Below are 17,768 nucleotides of genomic sequence, written 5' to 3'. Positions count from 1 at the left end.
ACAGTAGGGTAAGTGTTGGATAGTATAGGGGTAAAAATTACTATTCTAACTCCAGGGGGTGCAGCAGTAGGGCAAGTGTTGGATAGTATAGGGGTAAAAATTACTATTCTAAATCCAGGGGGTGCAACAGTAGGGCAAGTGTTGGATAGTATAGGGGTAAAAATTACTATTCTAACTCCAGGGGGTGCAACAGTAGGGTAAGTGTTGGATAGTATAGGGGTAAAAATTACTATTCTAACTCCAGGGGGTGCAACAGTAGGGCAAGTGTTGGATAGTATAGGGGTAAAAATTACTATTCTAACTCCAGGGGGTGCAACAGTAGGGTAAGTGTTGGATAGTGTAGGGGTTTTAATGTAATATTATGCGTTGTAATGGTATGCGTTGTAAAGGTAGTATGCGATGTTATGGAATGCGTTGTAAAGGTAGTTTTTAAAAATGCGTTGTAGTGTCCTGCGTTGTAATGGAATGCGTTGTAGTGGATGTTGCGTTGTAAAAAATGCGTTGTAAGTGTAGTGCGTTGTAAAAGTTGCGTTGTAAAGGTTGTATACCGGTAGTAGATGACTGACTGCATCCACCTCCATAACAAGGTCCCCACGCACCGCAAATCCCGAAAGAACACCTTTGTGTTTTTGCACTAGAGCTAAAACAAGAGAAACCAATGCTCCTTACAAAACCCAGGTATCCCTGGCTCGATTTATAGGAAAAGCATATTTACGCAGCTCCTTCTGAAGTGAAAAGACTAGAAGTGCGTCTTGTTAACATATAGAGTTAAAGTTTGTAAAATGTGATAACAGAATGTTTCCCGAGTAGTCCTCCATCTCTATAGCACACTAAGGTCAAATAAGTACCAAGGATTTTTAAAACGTCAATATTGAATATGTAAGCTATGCTAAACTGATGGAACTGTAACTTGCACACTACCATCAGGGACAGATGAAACTAACCAAGCGCCGGACCTTTAAGAGCTTTAAATGAGAACAAAAATAAATTCTGCACAATTCTAATCCCAAATTCTGGAATGCTTTGAGTAACGGAAAAACAGATGTACAAAGATAGGAACATGCCAGCTGAATAAAAATAAAAAAGGCCTAGAACAAATCGATTTTTGGGCCTCCTATAAAAAGATTTTATTTTTCCAAGACATACACATTGACCTAGACACACAGATCCTGACGTTAAAAAGTGCTATAGTTAGAAAGACTGCTGGGGACACCCATTATTGTTGCAATATCAGAAAGCGGTCCGCAATTTTTCTTCCAAAATATGTCAACCTAATTGCAATTACAAGATAGTGGCCATGTCAGGCAACACGCTTTCAAGATAAGCGCACGGCTGTCTCCGATCACCAACATGGCAACATCTGTTGCGAAAAACATGCACGTATCACTTTGAAGGGTTTGCATAGTTTGCACACACACGCACAAGCTTTTTGGGCTCACTAAAGTTCGGGGAAGTGGGGGGGGGGGGAGGAAAGAAAGGAGAAAAGTACATGAACTAGAATGTTTTGTCAAGGCGGAAACAATTACACCTATCACAATTATTACAGATTGCATCTACACCAGCATACAATAAATATTACCAAATAACTACCCTATTTCATCTCTATTTGACGTGTTTTTCTAAAGAAAAACCTAGAGGCAAATGAGATGGCTTAAAGAACCTTTTTTTCCACTTTTACATTGAGCACTGCTTTAATTTTCTTGTCAAAGTGGCAGGCTGCATGTAAAGGCCTAGACCAGTGGTTCCCAAACAGTGTGCCGTGGCTCCCTGGGGAGCCGTCGAACTGAGCCAGGGGAGCCATGCCCCAAGCACATTAATGTATTTAATGTTGACAGGTCTCTTAGTTTCAGTTAAACTAATAAGACTTAAACACATGATGTGGCTGATTTGTAAGTGACATGCCTAAAGCTGTAAACGTAGTGCTTAATTGATGGCATGTTGAGGGAGATGACCTCCATATTTCACTGGATCCCGACGTTCCAACACTCCCAAAGTACGCTGAAGATGTCTGATTTATTTTGTTAGATTTGTTAATAGTTTCCTTTTTTTCCACATGCATTTTAAACCAATGCAGTTATCAGGAAAGTACAGTTGTCCTGTCTATTAAACACATTACCTGTCTATTAAACACATTAAGTATTATTAAGTATTGACACTTGTACTTGAACCATAGGCACTACCAGTACACATTACTGTCAGTACACACACACATTTCCACAAAGACCTGCTCTCTCCTTGAGCACAGGAAGGTAAAACACCATATAAGGCATAAAGGCAACTTTTGGGTGCAAGAAAGGGGGACGTTTAAAACAAATAATCTAAGAAATGTATTTGGCTTGCATTGATTTGGAGGCAATTTTAGGGAGGAGACAGTAAAAATAAAGCTGTATGTGGTTTAAAAAATCGAGAGTCACCCTGCTGAGACAGGTGTGTTGGCATGAATGACATGGGTAGAAATGGAAGTGCATGCAAATATTCTTCAAGCGCAGAAACACTTAGGCAATGGGGCCTACATGCATAGGGGTGCTATCTAGCACTGTAATTGGGATAAAAAAAATTGAGAGGGTACTCTAAAAAAGGCATGGGCAAAGAAGTGTAACTAGGAATATTTTATTAGAGGCGCCACCTTAGTGGTAGTAAGACTAAATACCCTGCGTATATGATTATAATACCTTCATCAGCTTCATCCCAATTGTTTTCAGGGAGAAAAATGCAAGTACTCCCAAGGCCGCGCCTACATCCCCCGACACTCCAAAAAAAGTAACAGTCTGGAGCCATGGGCAATGGCCAATGGGTCAAGGGAGCTGCGGGTTGAAAATGTTTGGGAACCACTGGCCTAGACTACAAATTCTGCTAATTTGGTTTCCATAGTATAGCACTCATACTGTCCATGATCCACTCTAAGGCGGAGGAGAATGGGACCATCAGCTTGGGTGGTAGGAGGAGACAGGAAAGAGGGAAGAAGGGAATATGATTTTATTGAAGTGGGATGTGTTACTTGTTGTAGCAGTACCCGCCTGCCAGGCAGACATGGGTGTGTATTGTTAAACAGAGTAGTTTTGATAAACATTTGTTAGACCAACAGTATTCTCAGGGATGTGGAATTTCTATAGCCAGACGCCCGGGACATATTGTTTGGGGTCAAGGACAACACGTTCTCATGTGTATTTTGTCCTTGGGACAAGTAGGCCCAACCCCCTACATCACAGACCATTTGACTTCCAGTTTACAGTAGCACATTATTGATCAGGAAAGGCATTGTCTGCAGTTAAGGAAATATTCGTGTTGTTCAAACATTTTATTATGGTTCATTAATGCAAAACCTTATTATTAGGGTGAGCGATCTAAGTACATGATATAAGCTCAGACTGTACTACTGACAGTGGTTCCAGTATAAAAATGTGTACACGCGTTTTCAATGTGTAGCAATATGAGGCTAGGTATACTGCTCCCAGAATGCTCTCTGATTAGATGCAAATATATGCAAAAGCGTGAAAGAAAGATTGATGATATTTTGCTTTCAAAATAAAATGTTCACAAAAAAAAATGCAAAAACATTCTGCTAAACTACTGTAACATTTTACGTACCGTTTTATTGCAGCATCATATAGTTAAATGTGTTGATGTATGCTCGTATTTCCCAAAAATATTCATAACGGAAAATCAGTGTAACCAGTTTTATAAGATTAGAGAAAACATTAAAAATAAACAAGCATTGGAAAAGCCAAATAGGTCTGAAATTGTTGGTCATTCTTTTGATGTTGTCAATGCGTGACTTGTTTTGGCATGTTTTTTGTAAAACCTTACTGGTGTACGAGCTGCTGGGCCCTCATTATTATACCAAACGTTGGCAAAACCAAAAATTGTTTTGGTCTCAAAAAGCACACATTGCCACAGTAGTTCATGGCACTGAACAAAACGACTGTGTCGATTATGTTCCTTGTGAAAGGACAGAATGCTGTCACTCACAGTGAAGCTAGCCGATGGAGAGAGACAGAATTTTAATAAACACAAAAGGTCATGGTTAACGCCAGACCTAATTAGGGGCCCAATTTTTAAAGTCTCAACAGTGAACTCATGTCCTTGCATTAAGTGCAGATATATGACTTTCGTGAATTCACAAGACTTTACAGAAGTAGGCCAAGAAATAGTACTCCTAGAAAATATCTGTGAATTGCATTTTAGCATGAGCAAATGTGCAGGTGTAGATTTGCTCATGCGAAAATCGGATTGTTTGCAAGTTCACTTTCCCTCCAACCACTTTTTTCCAGCCCTTGAATACGTTTTATGTTTGCCATTGTCAGGAGTAAATTTTTAACTTTTCTCAGTATGGGAAAAGATTAGAGAAGAGTTGGTGAAATCCTTTAAAAATATGCAAGTTGATAGGTTTGCACAGAATCAAAATGGCATTCCAACTCTGGAACTGTTGCTTACCACTACCTTCAGCGCCAGTATGTAGATCTGCGGAAACGTGGAAACATTAGGGAATTGCTAGTATTCAAACCCTACTATGGAAGGAGCCCTGACATAATCAGAGAGGCTATTTCGGAGCTCTTATATAATGAGTTTACTGCCATAATTTGTCACCGCATTCATGGCACAAAAGGGACAGCTGGATTTTGTTACAGGACAAGTAGATTTATGAAGCAACCTGCCTCATGGACAAGTAGACATTTTATTAAATTCCACACGCCTAAGTAGTTGATTGATGGAACCCAGTTTCAGTGTTGTGTCAGAGTGCACACATCTAGAATTGCCATATCCAGGACAAATAATCCACAGATAGTCTGTGTGACCGGTGTACAACCTGTTGCATACAGAATAGTGCTGCACCGCGGTGGTGGAAGGCTGCACAGCAGTGCCATTACGGCAGAGGTCAGTGACTAACTGAATAAATATACAAAAAAATAATTGTGAGTGTAACTTTTTCACCTGCAACTCCAAACTGTCCAGTGTGCCTATTTTAACAAACGATGAGTGGCTCCACTTCCCCAGAGTCCTTTTCTCCTGCGACTTTTCTGGTGTCTAATGCTTCAGCAGCAGGTGAGACAAGCACAGCACCACCGGGTTTAATAGGGTGCCTGCCCAAGAGCAAGGGAACACGGATCATATTAAGAAGAGAAAGAGGGGGGGGGGGCTTTGAAGGAAAATATATTTTCTTTCAGAGCCTTGCTGTAATGAGGCTACATTTATAAAGCCTCCAGTCCCTTTTAGGCTAAGTTTCAGTTAATATATTCCATGCCATGTTGTGGCTGCTGGCCTTTCCCCAAATACCCTTGTCATGTGCAATTTAAATAAGGGACAATAGGGTGGGCATAAGCAACGGTCACGTAACTAATCTCGACCTTTCGCAGAGAGGTACGGAGCTTTTACTGTGTATGACACTCAAAAAGACGCACTGCACCGCAATGTCAATATGGATGGCTGAGCAGCACGAAGACAACCACAACTTAGCAGCAGATGAGCGATGTACTGGGGACACCAAACGGGCGGCCTTGCAGAGGTGCACTTTCCCCCTGGCAGGTATGCATCGCATCACGGATGCAGACCTTGCAGTTTACACTGCAGCGTGACTGAACGATCGGAGATCATTGCACCGAAACCCCTCCACACAATTCACACAATATGGCAAACGGAACACATCCTGGGTTCTCCGCCATGATCCGCCTGCCTTCCACGTGCAACTAACTTGTCATATCAGATCAAAATGCATTTTTCCTGCAGTTTCAGAAGTGCAGATCTCCTGTCACAATCAAAATTAGCAGTTGCTTGTTTTCTTTTTAGCAAAACAAACACAACCGCTTTGGCTGGTGACTTACAAACCTGATACAGCGAGCCTATATCAGACGTGTGCACGCACACACCCCCCAAGGCTTCCAGCCAGGATTTAAAGGCGCCAACACTTCTAAGAAGTAATCTATGTAAATAACAAAGCAAACACAAGGAGATGATGGACGGAGCGCTGAAACTTTTGAGATACTCACCCCCATTAACTATTAGATCTGGGTTGAATCCATCAGCGTTCTTTAGCTCACTTCACCACCCCAGTTCAGACGCAGCCGTATGTAAATCAGTCTTGACCCTGTTCCTTAGGGGAACAGTCCAGCCCGAACTGCCAAGTCAGGTCCTCCCTGGACTGGAAAAACAAGCATCCTGGGACCAGTTTCGGGGTAACACCTTTCATCGGCCAGGCTAGCTTGAATCCAGTGGCAAACTGAGCAAGAGACCCACATCTGGGCATACCCCGCCAACATAGGGTGAACAAAGTAAACACAAGGAGAAGATGGACAGAGCGCTGACATTTTTCAGACACTCACCCCGTCACAGATCTGGGTTGAATCCATCATGGTACTTTGGCACAGTTCGCCACCCCAGTTCAGACCCAGCCATATGCAAATCCCATGGCGAACAGGGTCAAGACTGATTTGCATATGGCTGGGTCTAAACTGGAAAGGAAACTATGGATTCAACCCAGATCTGTGACTGGGGGTGAATGTTTGATAAATTCAGCAATCTGTCCATCATCTTATCGTTTTGCATTTGTCGCCCTAAGTGGGAAGGATATGCCCAGACGTGGGTCCCGTGCTCGCTACGCTACCAGATTCAAGCTAGCTTGGCTAATGAAGGGTGTTTACTCGTAACCGGTCCATGGATGCTTGTTTCTAGTCCAGGGAGGACGTGGACTGGCAGGTCAGGTTGGACAGTTCCCATTGGGAGCAAGGTCAAGACTGATTTGCATATGGTTGGGTCTAAACTGGAATGACGAGACGCGCATAAAAACGATGGATATAACCCAGATCTGTGACTAGGGTTGAATGTTGGATTAATTTAGCATTCTGTCCATCATCTGTTCTTTTTGCCTATGTAAATAACAAGCACAACAAAGCTTTCATGAAGACTGCAAAAGCACGAGCAGAGGCAGGCAAAGTAAAACCAGATGGAGGAGGTGCCATTGCACGCAGTGTCAGGAGGAAGCAGCGATGGCCAACCAAAACCATCACTTAGTGGAATCTCCTGGGCTGAATCAAGCACGCAAAGGGGGGACAATTCTAAGCAATGGACCAATAGGAAGCCAGCATTTCTGAATGGCATAACAAAGAACTAATGGCAATACATGGGCGTGCTTACAGCCCATAGACTGATTACTACATGTCGTGCAAGACAGCGCAAGCGCTGCCTAAGCTCAAGCTAAAAACATAGAAAATATAAATGGGCAAAAAATGGCAAATAGAAAAGTGCAGGGAAACCGAATGATACAGACAGGGCTAGGTGAGAGAAGAAAACTGAGTGAGAATTAAAGATTGTAACACAGTGAAAAACTGGAATATAATTATTTTGCGGGTCAGGGTGCTATCCGCACTGCAATTTTTCCGAGCTCAATGGGCGGTTCTGAGGTTGCTGGTGTGTTAAGGTCTCTCCAGAAAAGTCAATGGATGCCTTCCGGGCCTCAGTGGGGTGCCTCCTGCAGTTGCCTTGGGTCCATACAGGGGCACAGTGGGGTGCCTGCACGAGCTGTGTGATGGGTCCCTTAGGATCCATCAAGTCCAGGCAGAGGCTTTGATGGGTGTCTTCCGATTATCAGCCAGTGCCTGCAGGTGTATGGGGTGTGGATGCCAGAGCTACAACTAGTGCCTGCAGGTGCTCAGGGGGTGTCTGCAGAAGCTGCATCTGGTACCTACAGGTGCTTAGGAGGTGTCTGCCGGAACTACATCTGGTACCAGCAGTTGCTTAGGGGGTGTATGCGGGAGCTACATCTGGTACCAGCAGGTGCTCAGGAGGTGTCTGCAGGAACTACATCTGGTACCTGCAGGTGCTTAGGGGGTGTATGTGGGAGCCACATCTGGTACCAGCAGGTGCTTAGTGGGTGTCTGCAGGAGCTGCATCTGGTACCTGCAAGTCCTCAGGGGGTATCTGCATCAGGTACCTGCAGGTGCTTAGGAGGTGTCTGCCTGAGCTACATCACGTACCTGCAAGAGGTTAGGGGGTGTCAGCAGGAGCTGCATCTGGTACCTGCAGGTCCTCAGGGGCTGTATGCAGAAGCTACATCTGGTACCTGCAGGTGCTCAGGGGGTGTCTGCAGGAGCTATATCCGGTACCTGCAGGTCCTCAGGGGTGTCTGCCAGAGCTACAGCTGGTACCTGCAGGTCCTCAGGGGTGTCTGCCAGAGCTACATCTGTTACATGCAGGTGCTTAAGAGGTGTATGCCTGAGCTACTTCTGGTACCTGCAGGTCCTCAGAGGGAGTCTGCAGAAGCTATATCTGGTACCTGCAGGTGCTTAGGAAGTGTATGACACAGCTACATCTGGTACAACCAGGTCCTCAAAGGGTGTCTGCCGGAGCTACATTTGGTACCTGCAGGTGCTTCGGAGGTGTCTGCCAGAGCTAAAATCGGTACCAGCAGGTGTGTAGGGTGTGTCTTCAGGAGCTACACCAGGTACCTGCAAGTGCTTAGGGTTGTATGCAGAAGCTACATCTGGCACCTGCAGGTGCTTAGGGGGTGTCTGCAGAAGCTGCATCTGGTACCTGTAGGTCCTCAGTGGGTGTCTCCCGGAGAAACATCTGGTACCAGTAGGTGCTTAGGGGGTTATCCAGGAGCAATATTTGGTACCTGCAGGTGCTTCGGAGGTGTCTGCCGGAGCCAATCTGGTACCTGCAGGTCCTCAAGAGGTATATGCAGAACCTACATCTGGTACCTGCAGGTACTCACTGTGTGTTTCTACAGAAGCTGCATCTGGTACCTGCAGGTGCTCAGGGGGTGTCTGCCGGAAATACATCTGGCACCTGCAGGTGCTTAGGGGGTGTCTGCCGGACCTACATCTGGTACCTGCAGGTCCTCAGTGGGTGTCTGCAGAAGCTACATTTGATACCTGCAGGTGCTTAGGAGGTGTATGCAGGAGCTACAATCGGTACCAGCAGGTGCGAAGGGGGTGCCTGTAGGAGCTACATCTGGTACCAGCAAGTCCTCAGGGGGTGTCTGCCAGAGCTACCCCAGGTACCTGCATGTGCTTAGGGGTGTATGCAGAAGCTACACCTGGTACCAGCAGATGTTTAGGGGGTCTGCAGGAGATACATCAGGTACCTGCAGGTGCTCAGGCAATGTCTGCAGGATCCTCATCTGGCCCCTGGAGTTGTTTTCCTGCGGATGTCTATTATGGGATGTCCGCAGATGCACTAAGTTCAGTGAGCACTATGATTACAAACTAATAAAACCAGCCACATTATTGAACATACGTAGAGCTATAGGGTCGGCATTTACCATGGGCGAGCTGGGTCCACACCCAGGGCTCAGACATTCAGACAGGTGCAGGAGCTCTCTGCAGCAGGGCTTTTCCCACGTGGCTCCATATAAAAGTGCATTTAATCACTGTTTCTGGGGGCTGCTGGTGCTCATGTCTGCATTTCGTCTGACTTTCTTATCACGATTCTCGCTTCTCTTGCCCCCTCACCTCCCCCTACGAATGGGTGGGTCCCAAATTTGGTTTCACCCAGGGCGCCCTCTGAGCAAAGACCAACTCTGCAGTACTAGGGCAGCCATAAAAATGACAGTGAGGGAAACCTCCTTTTCACGATGAGGGACATTGGGATTCGCAGCTCTTCATGCTGGCAAAAATCATGAGGGAACGCACACAAATTTCTTGATGACATTGATTTAATTTTCCCTCTCGTGAAATCCTGCTGGAAACGGTCAGACTCCCACACTCACTCTCGTATGAAAGTCTTTTCGAATACGTGAGCTCAGACTATTAGTTGTAATGAAAAGTAACACTTTTAATAACTACTTCTCAGTGCAGTGCTAACATGTTCACTATTAATGTCAAAGTATCTGCATGTTAAACTTACTTATTAGAACTTTGAAGTGTCTATCATATTCTAAGTGGTTTGTTGCATGATTTACATAACACGTTTTCTCAGGGCTTGGCTCTGGCATGGGGTCTAAGATCCGAGCCAAACCCTTGGCTCGGCTCTACTTGTTAATTTTTGGGCTCGCCCACCGCCATCTACTGACTGCTCTGTTCCACTCCACCCTCCCCAGCGTACGTGCCAACCAGGCGTGCAATGCCCATAATGCTCAAAGGGCCTTCAGCACCCCGCCACCCCACCCCCGCATTGTATGTGTTAGCCCAGGCTGAGACAGCTTCCCGGGCACACACACAGACAGTTTTTAGGTCTTGCCTAGGCAGCGCTTGCGCTTTCTTTTCGAGACATGCTGTATTCAGGATATGTGCATAAAGCTTCGCCCGCTCTCCGCCCATCTTTTTAATTGGCTCCTGTCCTTTGTAAATGGTGGCTTTTCATTAATGGTGGGTGGAATTTGCATAGTCGCTCTACGCAAAGCTCCGCGAAACGGTAAAAAATCTCTGTGAGCACGCAAAAGTTCAGCGAACACACGGAATTGCTTGTTATGCCCTTTCGCAATGCATTTTTCCTGTTCGCGAATGCTGTTTACATGCTCGGGGGAAATATCTTGCGAACACGCATTTTGAAAGTGCGAACAAGCATAAAATTCTGCGAAGCCGTAGAATTTTGGGCAATTACGCGTTGTCCGCAGAACGCGAAATTACCTACATTCCGCGAGCGGAACAGAATTTACCGCCCAGGCCTACTTTTCATTGGTCATTAGGCTTTGTATTCCCTCTTTAGTAACCGAGTTGTCTCTTCTTGTAACCTCCCATGAGGACACCCCGTTACATGTGTTGTTACTCCCTAGATCTTAATTACAGCCTCAAAGAACTATTTTCTTAAAAGGCTTCAGGCAGGACACACACTTGATCCTAAGCTAGGCTGGCAGTGCTTAGTTCACTCACAAGAACATCTCACATTTATATGAGACCATCTATTAATTTCCCTTTATCAGCTCCACACAGTGTAGAACCTAATCCGGAATTAATATAATAATTCTTTTGTCACATTTCAAAGCTACTAATTTTATATATGGGCATAGCTAGTTGAAGGTACTTGTGGTACTGTCTTCCATGCAATGCATTATGGGTAGGTTGGATTTACCTTATCTTCTGCGGGGTGCAGTACGATATGTGGCCAAAAGAGGTTCCCTGGGACCTCTTTTAGACACATATGGTACTGCACCCTGCAACATGTCGAGATAAAACAAGCATTTGGAATGCAATAGGTCTCGCATTTGCGAGAGTATAAGCTATTGACATTGTTAATTACAATGCCTTTTATTTATGCTTTAAAAACCAAAACATAAATAAAAGGCATTTTCATTTACAATGTCAAAAGCTCAAACTCGCCTAAGTGTGGGACCAATTGCATTGCAAATGCTTGTTTGTGTTTACATTGGCACATAAACTTGCCTCTGTGTCTGCGAAACGTCCCTGAGAGAAAAAAGAGCTCACGTTACAGAGTGTGGAATGCAGCCTCCTGGTCACAAACAAATCTCGACCTCATTACGTGCGCCAGGATTCCAACTGAATGGAAATACATACATGTTCGTCAGGCAATCCTGGAGCAATTAATGAGCTTGTGAATTTGTGATTGGGGTGCTGCATTCCACACTCTAATGTGAGCTCTTAGGCATCTTGGCCCCCTCGAGTGTATGCCCAGGGCGTGCGTTCTCTTCACAACATTTACTGCTAACACTACTAAGGAACAATAAAAAAAAAAGTCCCTGAAAACCAAGGATCAAGATAAAAACTGGAGGATAGTTGAAGTTAGGCTACACTGCTAGGAGGAAACAAAGGAGGATAAGGAGGGACGAAGAAGAGATAGTGACCAATTGCAGCCAAGCCTTTTGAAAGGACATTCATACTAACGAATAAAAAGCCAATGGGCATTCTGTTAGCCCCGTAGTATATACAACAGATCGAGAGACAGAGCATGCGCTGTCAAGTCTCGACCTAAAAAAAATTGGCATTAATAATGCCAGTAACTCCAACTCCATCAAATGCAAGACCAATTGCATTAGGTCTCAAATGTGTTAAAGTTAGAGCTGTTGGTGTTGAAAATGACAATGTTTTTTACTTTTGCTTTTTCAAACCATTGGCAATAGTGCAAAGCAAGTATAATATTTCCACTGCAATGAACAACAATACTAAATGTTCTGCCCCATTTTTTTTTATTGGCTCCTGTCCCTGTCCTTTGAAAATGATGGCCTTTCAGAACACAAGCTATGTCCTCTGTAAGGCTGGCTGTGGTTAATTTACTCACTAGCACATCTCACATTTATATGAGACCTTCTATTAATTTCCCTTTATCAGCTTCACACAAAGTAGAACCTAATCCGGAATTAATATAATAATTCTTTTGTCACATTTCAAAGCTACTAATTTTATATATGGACATAGCTAGTGGAATGTACTCGAGGTAGTGTCTGGCATGGCTCATGGGACTTCTTTTGGCCACATATGGTACTTCACCCTGCCACATGGCTAGGTAGAAAAGCATTGGCATAGCAAATAGGTCTCGCCTTTGGGACCATATAAGTGCTTAGTTATCCAGCACAATATCCTTGGTGCAACAACATTAACTGTTGAATGGCTCGAATCCGGAGGGCAATATAGTAGCTTCATTAAATTGTGGAACAGTCACGCCTCTTATACAAACACTGCTTAAGAATGTTGTCCGAAGCGCTATAAACCAAGTTATTTTACCAGCAGGGAAGCGTACTTGCTAGATGGTGCTGTTTTAAGCCTATAAGGACCACGGTCTCATTGGATTTTAAGTGATCTTGAAAGACCGCTCAGTGAGGTCACTCATCTAAATACAACCTGCAATCTTTGAGTTTTGGTTTTAGTGCTTTGGAGGTTGATGAAAGCAGTATTATTGAGCCTTGTATTGGGAAACTATGATTTGTAAAGTGCTTTAAGGTCGCAGGAACGGCAGAATACGCTGTATAAAGCGCATTATTAACTTGTGAGGCATTCATTGTCAGATCCTGGGAGCCAAGATAAATTTACGGGCTAGGTAGGCTTTAATTTACAGTCACTAAGTCGAATTGCATCCAAAGTTTTAAAAAATCCATTTACAAAAAATACAATATTTTCACCCACTGGCAGTTTAACAGAAACACACTGTGCTCGTTTTCTCAGGTGACTGCGGGCCTCCACGGTGCTCAGCAGCTGATAAGGTCAAATGGGCAAGAGCTACCTACCATTCATTTCATTTTACGAGGATAAATGAGTACCAGAGACCGTGCGCCAACAGTATCTATTAAACTGCAAGTTCAAATACCGACGGAAACTGCTCAGCCTTTCATTCTTCAGAGGCCCATAACACAAGTAAGGTACAATACCATCTGTTATTCAAGCACATCAGGGCAGACCAGTTTGTAGCATTCACTGTATAAAATTGTCGTGACTTAGGAAATATGCCTCATATGGACACCATGGTACATGAATAATGGGCGGGATGGATACTCTAGGATAGAAACTGAGAAAGGACAACACAGACACTTGGGTCAGTATCTAAATATTGACAGGGGCACGAGGAAACTGAATCTGGGGCAGGAAATCAGTGGCAGTGACACAGGATTAGAATGAACTCGGACAGGAAGTAGATCACACTGGTTACAGCAAAACACGGAACGGAAACATTGGGACAAAGAGGCACTTATTGTAAGAGCCTCTTTAGCATAGTGTTTGGGGAGTCATTATAAAAAACAAAACAAAGGGAAAAGAAAAGTGGAAGAAAAGTGAAAAACCGGCAAGAAAGTGAAAGCGAGCACGATGCATGAACAAAATAAGTGGGAGGGGTGGGGGTAGTACAACGGAGAGCAGGGACACGCAGCGCTTACCTTGCGGGAGTGAACACGATAATTGCTAACACATGGCGCCGCTCGCTCCCGCAGGGGAATTGCCAAACGGGCACACGTTGCCATTCAAAGCAATGCAATGCGTGCACGTTTTTGCCCTCAAAACCGGATCGATTACAAGAGGTCTCCTCCTAAGCAGCACATGCGCGCTGCGTAGGCGAGACCTAAAAAAAAGACATTGGCATTTATAATACAATAACTCCAACAAATGAGCTGTTGGCATTGAAAGTGAAAGTGTTTTTTATTTTTGCTTTTTTATACCATTGACAACAGTGCTATGCAAATAATAATTCCACTGCAAATAAATACAAAACTAAACTTTTTGACCCATATTTTGAATTGGCTGCCATCTCTGTCCTTGGTTAATGGTGTTTTTTCATTGATCAATAGGCTTAGTAGTCCTTCATTACTACCACATTGTCTCTTCTTGTAACTTCCCATGAGAACAATGATTGTTTTATCAGTCATTCCTTCCTTGGATTTAAGTAAAGCCTAGTTGTATGTGTTAATACTCCCTAAGTTTCAGCCACAGAACACTATTTTCTTTATGGGTTTAGACAGAACACAGGCTTTAAATAAAGCTTGCAGTGGTTACTGTACTCACTACCACATCTCACATTTATATAAGACCTTCTTTAAAATGTCCCTTTATCAGCTCCACAGAGAGTAGAACCTAATCCGGAATTAACATAATAATTATTTTGTCACATATCAATGCTACTAATTTTATATATGGACATAGCTATTTGAATGTACTCTTGGTACTGTCTTTCCATGCAATGCATTATGGGTAGGGTGGATTTACCATATCTACCGCAGGGTGCAGTACCATATGTGACCAAAAGAGGTTCCCTGGGACCTCTTTTGAAAAGATATGGTACTGCACCCTATAACATGGCTAGGCAAAAAACATTCACAATGATGCTGTAGTGCACTCTGTATACCAAAGGTTTGACCCCGTTTATCTTTTTAATCTGTGTGCATCCCTGTTGTCGCGCCATGTCGGAAAGCGCTGAATAGACAATGAGTACAGGTGTGCTAGGAGAGACGAGTCTCTACCTAGCTGACGGGAGCACTTATCTTGAAAACTGGTCTGTTATCTTAGTCAAATTCCAGCGGATTAAACAATACATTTTCAAATTAAGGACACTTCGTCCGGTGTGGATGCTTATTCCTTTTAATTTTTTCAGTAGATAACGATGTACCAATAGCTTCTTGGTAGCAGTTCCATTTACAGCACAAATATTTTTTCAATCCAAATGCGTTTCGGGTCAATGATGACCCTTCTTCGGGGGTCGCATCAAAATGTTCGAGTCGGTATTGGATAAAGTTCTTGCTCCAGAAAGCGTTTCCTGAGCGAGAACTTTGTTGCATACCGGCATATTGGTACATCGTTATTGATCTACTGAAAAAAATTAAAAGAAATAAGCATCAATACTGGACGAAGTTTCATTCATTTGAAAAAGAATGGTTTAATCCGCTGGAATTTGACTAAGCAAACAGACCAGTTTTCAAGATAAGTTCTCCTGTAGGCAAAAACCATTGGCATTTATAATGCCAATAACTACAACTTTGCAGGGCGCAGTACTATATGTGGCCAAAAGAGGTCCTATGCATCCTCTTTTGGACACATATGGTTCCGCACCCTGCAACATGGCTAGGTAAAACAAGCATTTGCAATGCAATAGGTCTCGCATTTACGCCAGTTTGAACTATTGCCAATGTAAATTACAATGCCTTTAATTTATGTTTTGGTTTTTAAAACATAAATAAAAGGCATTGTCATTTACAATGCCAATAGCTTATACTCACGTAAACGCAAGAGGTATTGCATTGAAATGCTTGTTGAGCTGTTGTGGACTGGCTGGTCTGGCGTCTGTATTATTGCAGCCTCACCCGTGTACTTCACAGGTTTTTTTAAAAGACCATTTGCGTGTTAACGAGGCTGCTTTGTTTTTTCACCCCTTCTTGGAGCTATTGCTGGAAGAATTAAGGGGCATATTATCAAGCCAGGCGATACAATTATCACCGTTTTAGCGGCAGAAAACTTCAGCTAAAACGGCGACAATGAGCTTGATAATATTGAATTCCAATTGAAGCCCATGTTAGATGTGAAGGACGTCTAACATGGGCTTCAATTGGAATTCCATAGAGCATATATTCAAGCCCATTATCGCCGTTTTAGCTGCAGTTTTCTGCAGCTAAAGCGGCGATAATTTTATCGCCTGGCTTGATAATATGCCCCCAACTCTTGGCTCTAGTTGCGCCACTGGTGCCAACTTCTCTCTGGTAACACCCCACCCCCTCCCCTCTATAAGCAGCGCTTTAAAATGAAATGTAAAAGTGGGGGGACTAATTCCTTAGAGTAACTGTTTGCTGCTGAGAAGACCCGGCCATCTCCCATTACCTAGTGCTCAAGTACAGGGACTCCCTTTAAAATTAAATTAGTGCAATCTGCAGACATTCAGTACCGGAGAGCACTTGCCCATTTAAAGTACTTCTTATAGGACTAACAACAGTCACCACAGCCCGATTAGACGGGGTCTGGTGTCCTTACAGCAGTGCAGGGGGTGCTCTGGGGGGTTCTCGGGCGGAATCCTCAGAGGCTCCTGGACGGTCACAGTCGTGTATTCTGGTCTCTCGGGTTCTCTTCCCTGCCCCATGGTCCGCTGTGTTGAGAGACTCGTCTGATTCCTTCACAGCTCTGCGCCGTTCTGTGCTCTGCAGAGGAGCGTGGAACTCACAGAGTACCTGAAACAACGCGTCACTCCCCGCGAAAGAAAGGCCGGCACTTAGGGAGGAACTTAAAAACATCCGATCCCTGCGGGACCCCGCGGCTGTGGGCGTTACAGGTGTGTCATATCGGTCGTCACGGCTCCTCCCCTTGCTCTCTGGCTGAGGCGTATGAAAACTCACAGAACAAATGCCCCTTGGTTCGCTCCTTCCCCGCCCCGCCAAGGGATGTGGCTGGACCGAGGGCCTTAGTGGAGGCCAACCACCGGGAGCAGAACCCGGGCTGGAAAGGGCGGGGGAGTGTAGGCAGGGACTTTACTGGGCAGCAGATTAGGACACTGGGTTCAGCCCAGCCATAAATTTAAACAAAGGGATTTGGCTGCGGGTATTTAAACACAGGCGCGAGTCACGGGACCCTCTTTCTATGGGAATGTTACAGAGGAGACGGGTGCTGCTGCATGGTGTGAGGTGAGGGGGCTAGGGTTGGGGGAGCGGTGTGTCTTGGGAGGTATAAAGTGCTATGCGAGGTGCAGGTGTGTTTCGGAGGGGGGCAGTGAGTGACCTTCAGATATGCGTAAGAGGCCCTCTGGACCGAGTGTATTGGGGACAACTGAGCACCCAGGGATGGCAGAGCACGTTCAAGTGCCATAGGAAGTGCTTGGGAGGCTCGTGGGCGCACGCCACACCGGGGCACAAGCGTGAGCATCGAGGTGCAGACAGATTGCGGACGCAGTCCCGTGATGTTAAAATGCGCACGGACAGCATACGTAGGGGCAGATTTATGAGCCCCTTGCGCCACTTTTGCGTCACTTTTAGCATGGGAAAAGTGACGCAAAAGTGGCGCAAGGGGCTCATAAATCTGCCCCGTAGGGTCTGGCACAGTTGCGAAACTTGAACTTCAACTACGTTAGGCGGTAGAGCGAGGTGGCGCCTAAGGCTTAGCCCAGGATCGACCTAGGCGCGCCGAGCAGCAGCGCTTACCGAGAGCAGCCTGTGTCTAAGTTCAGCCGATAGGAGTGGATGGATTTTGGGACAATACGTGAATGCTGTGTACGGTTTGCTCCCATTGCCAGAGCTTGGGGCACTCCGGGTGCAGGTACCCGGCGTGATCGGGTGCGTGCAGGAATGACGCTCTTAACGTGGTTTGGTTTCTGGGGTTCACAGGAGGGTTATTGTACGATTTCAAATGAATACCATGCGGGGCTCAAGGGAGTGGATGGGGTCAGAGGAGGCCTAGTGTGGGGAATCAATCTAAGAAGAGCGC

General features: G+C 44.9%; 1 protein-coding gene across 1 annotated transcript in view; it reads right to left on the bottom strand.

The window, feature by feature from the left end:
* The window catches only part of LOC146813005 (uncharacterized), a 194,691-nt gene extending 178,111 nt beyond the window's left edge, over positions 1-16,580 (bottom strand). The window contains exon 1 of the mRNA XM_085620027.1: positions 16,329-16,580. Coding sequence (XP_085476153.1) covers positions 16,329-16,434 — 106 coding nt within the window. The 5' untranslated portion in view covers positions 16,435-16,580. The remainder of the gene's footprint in view (positions 1-16,328) is intronic.
* Between the last annotated feature and the right edge of the window lie 1,188 nt (positions 16,581-17,768).

The sequence above is a fragment of the Triturus cristatus genome, chromosome 7 (assembly GCF_964204655.1).
Source record: "Triturus cristatus chromosome 7, aTriCri1.1, whole genome shotgun sequence".
NCBI classification, from domain to species: domain Eukaryota; kingdom Metazoa; phylum Chordata; class Amphibia; order Caudata; family Salamandridae; genus Triturus; species Triturus cristatus.
This window is presented reverse-complemented; position numbering and strand designations above follow the sequence as displayed.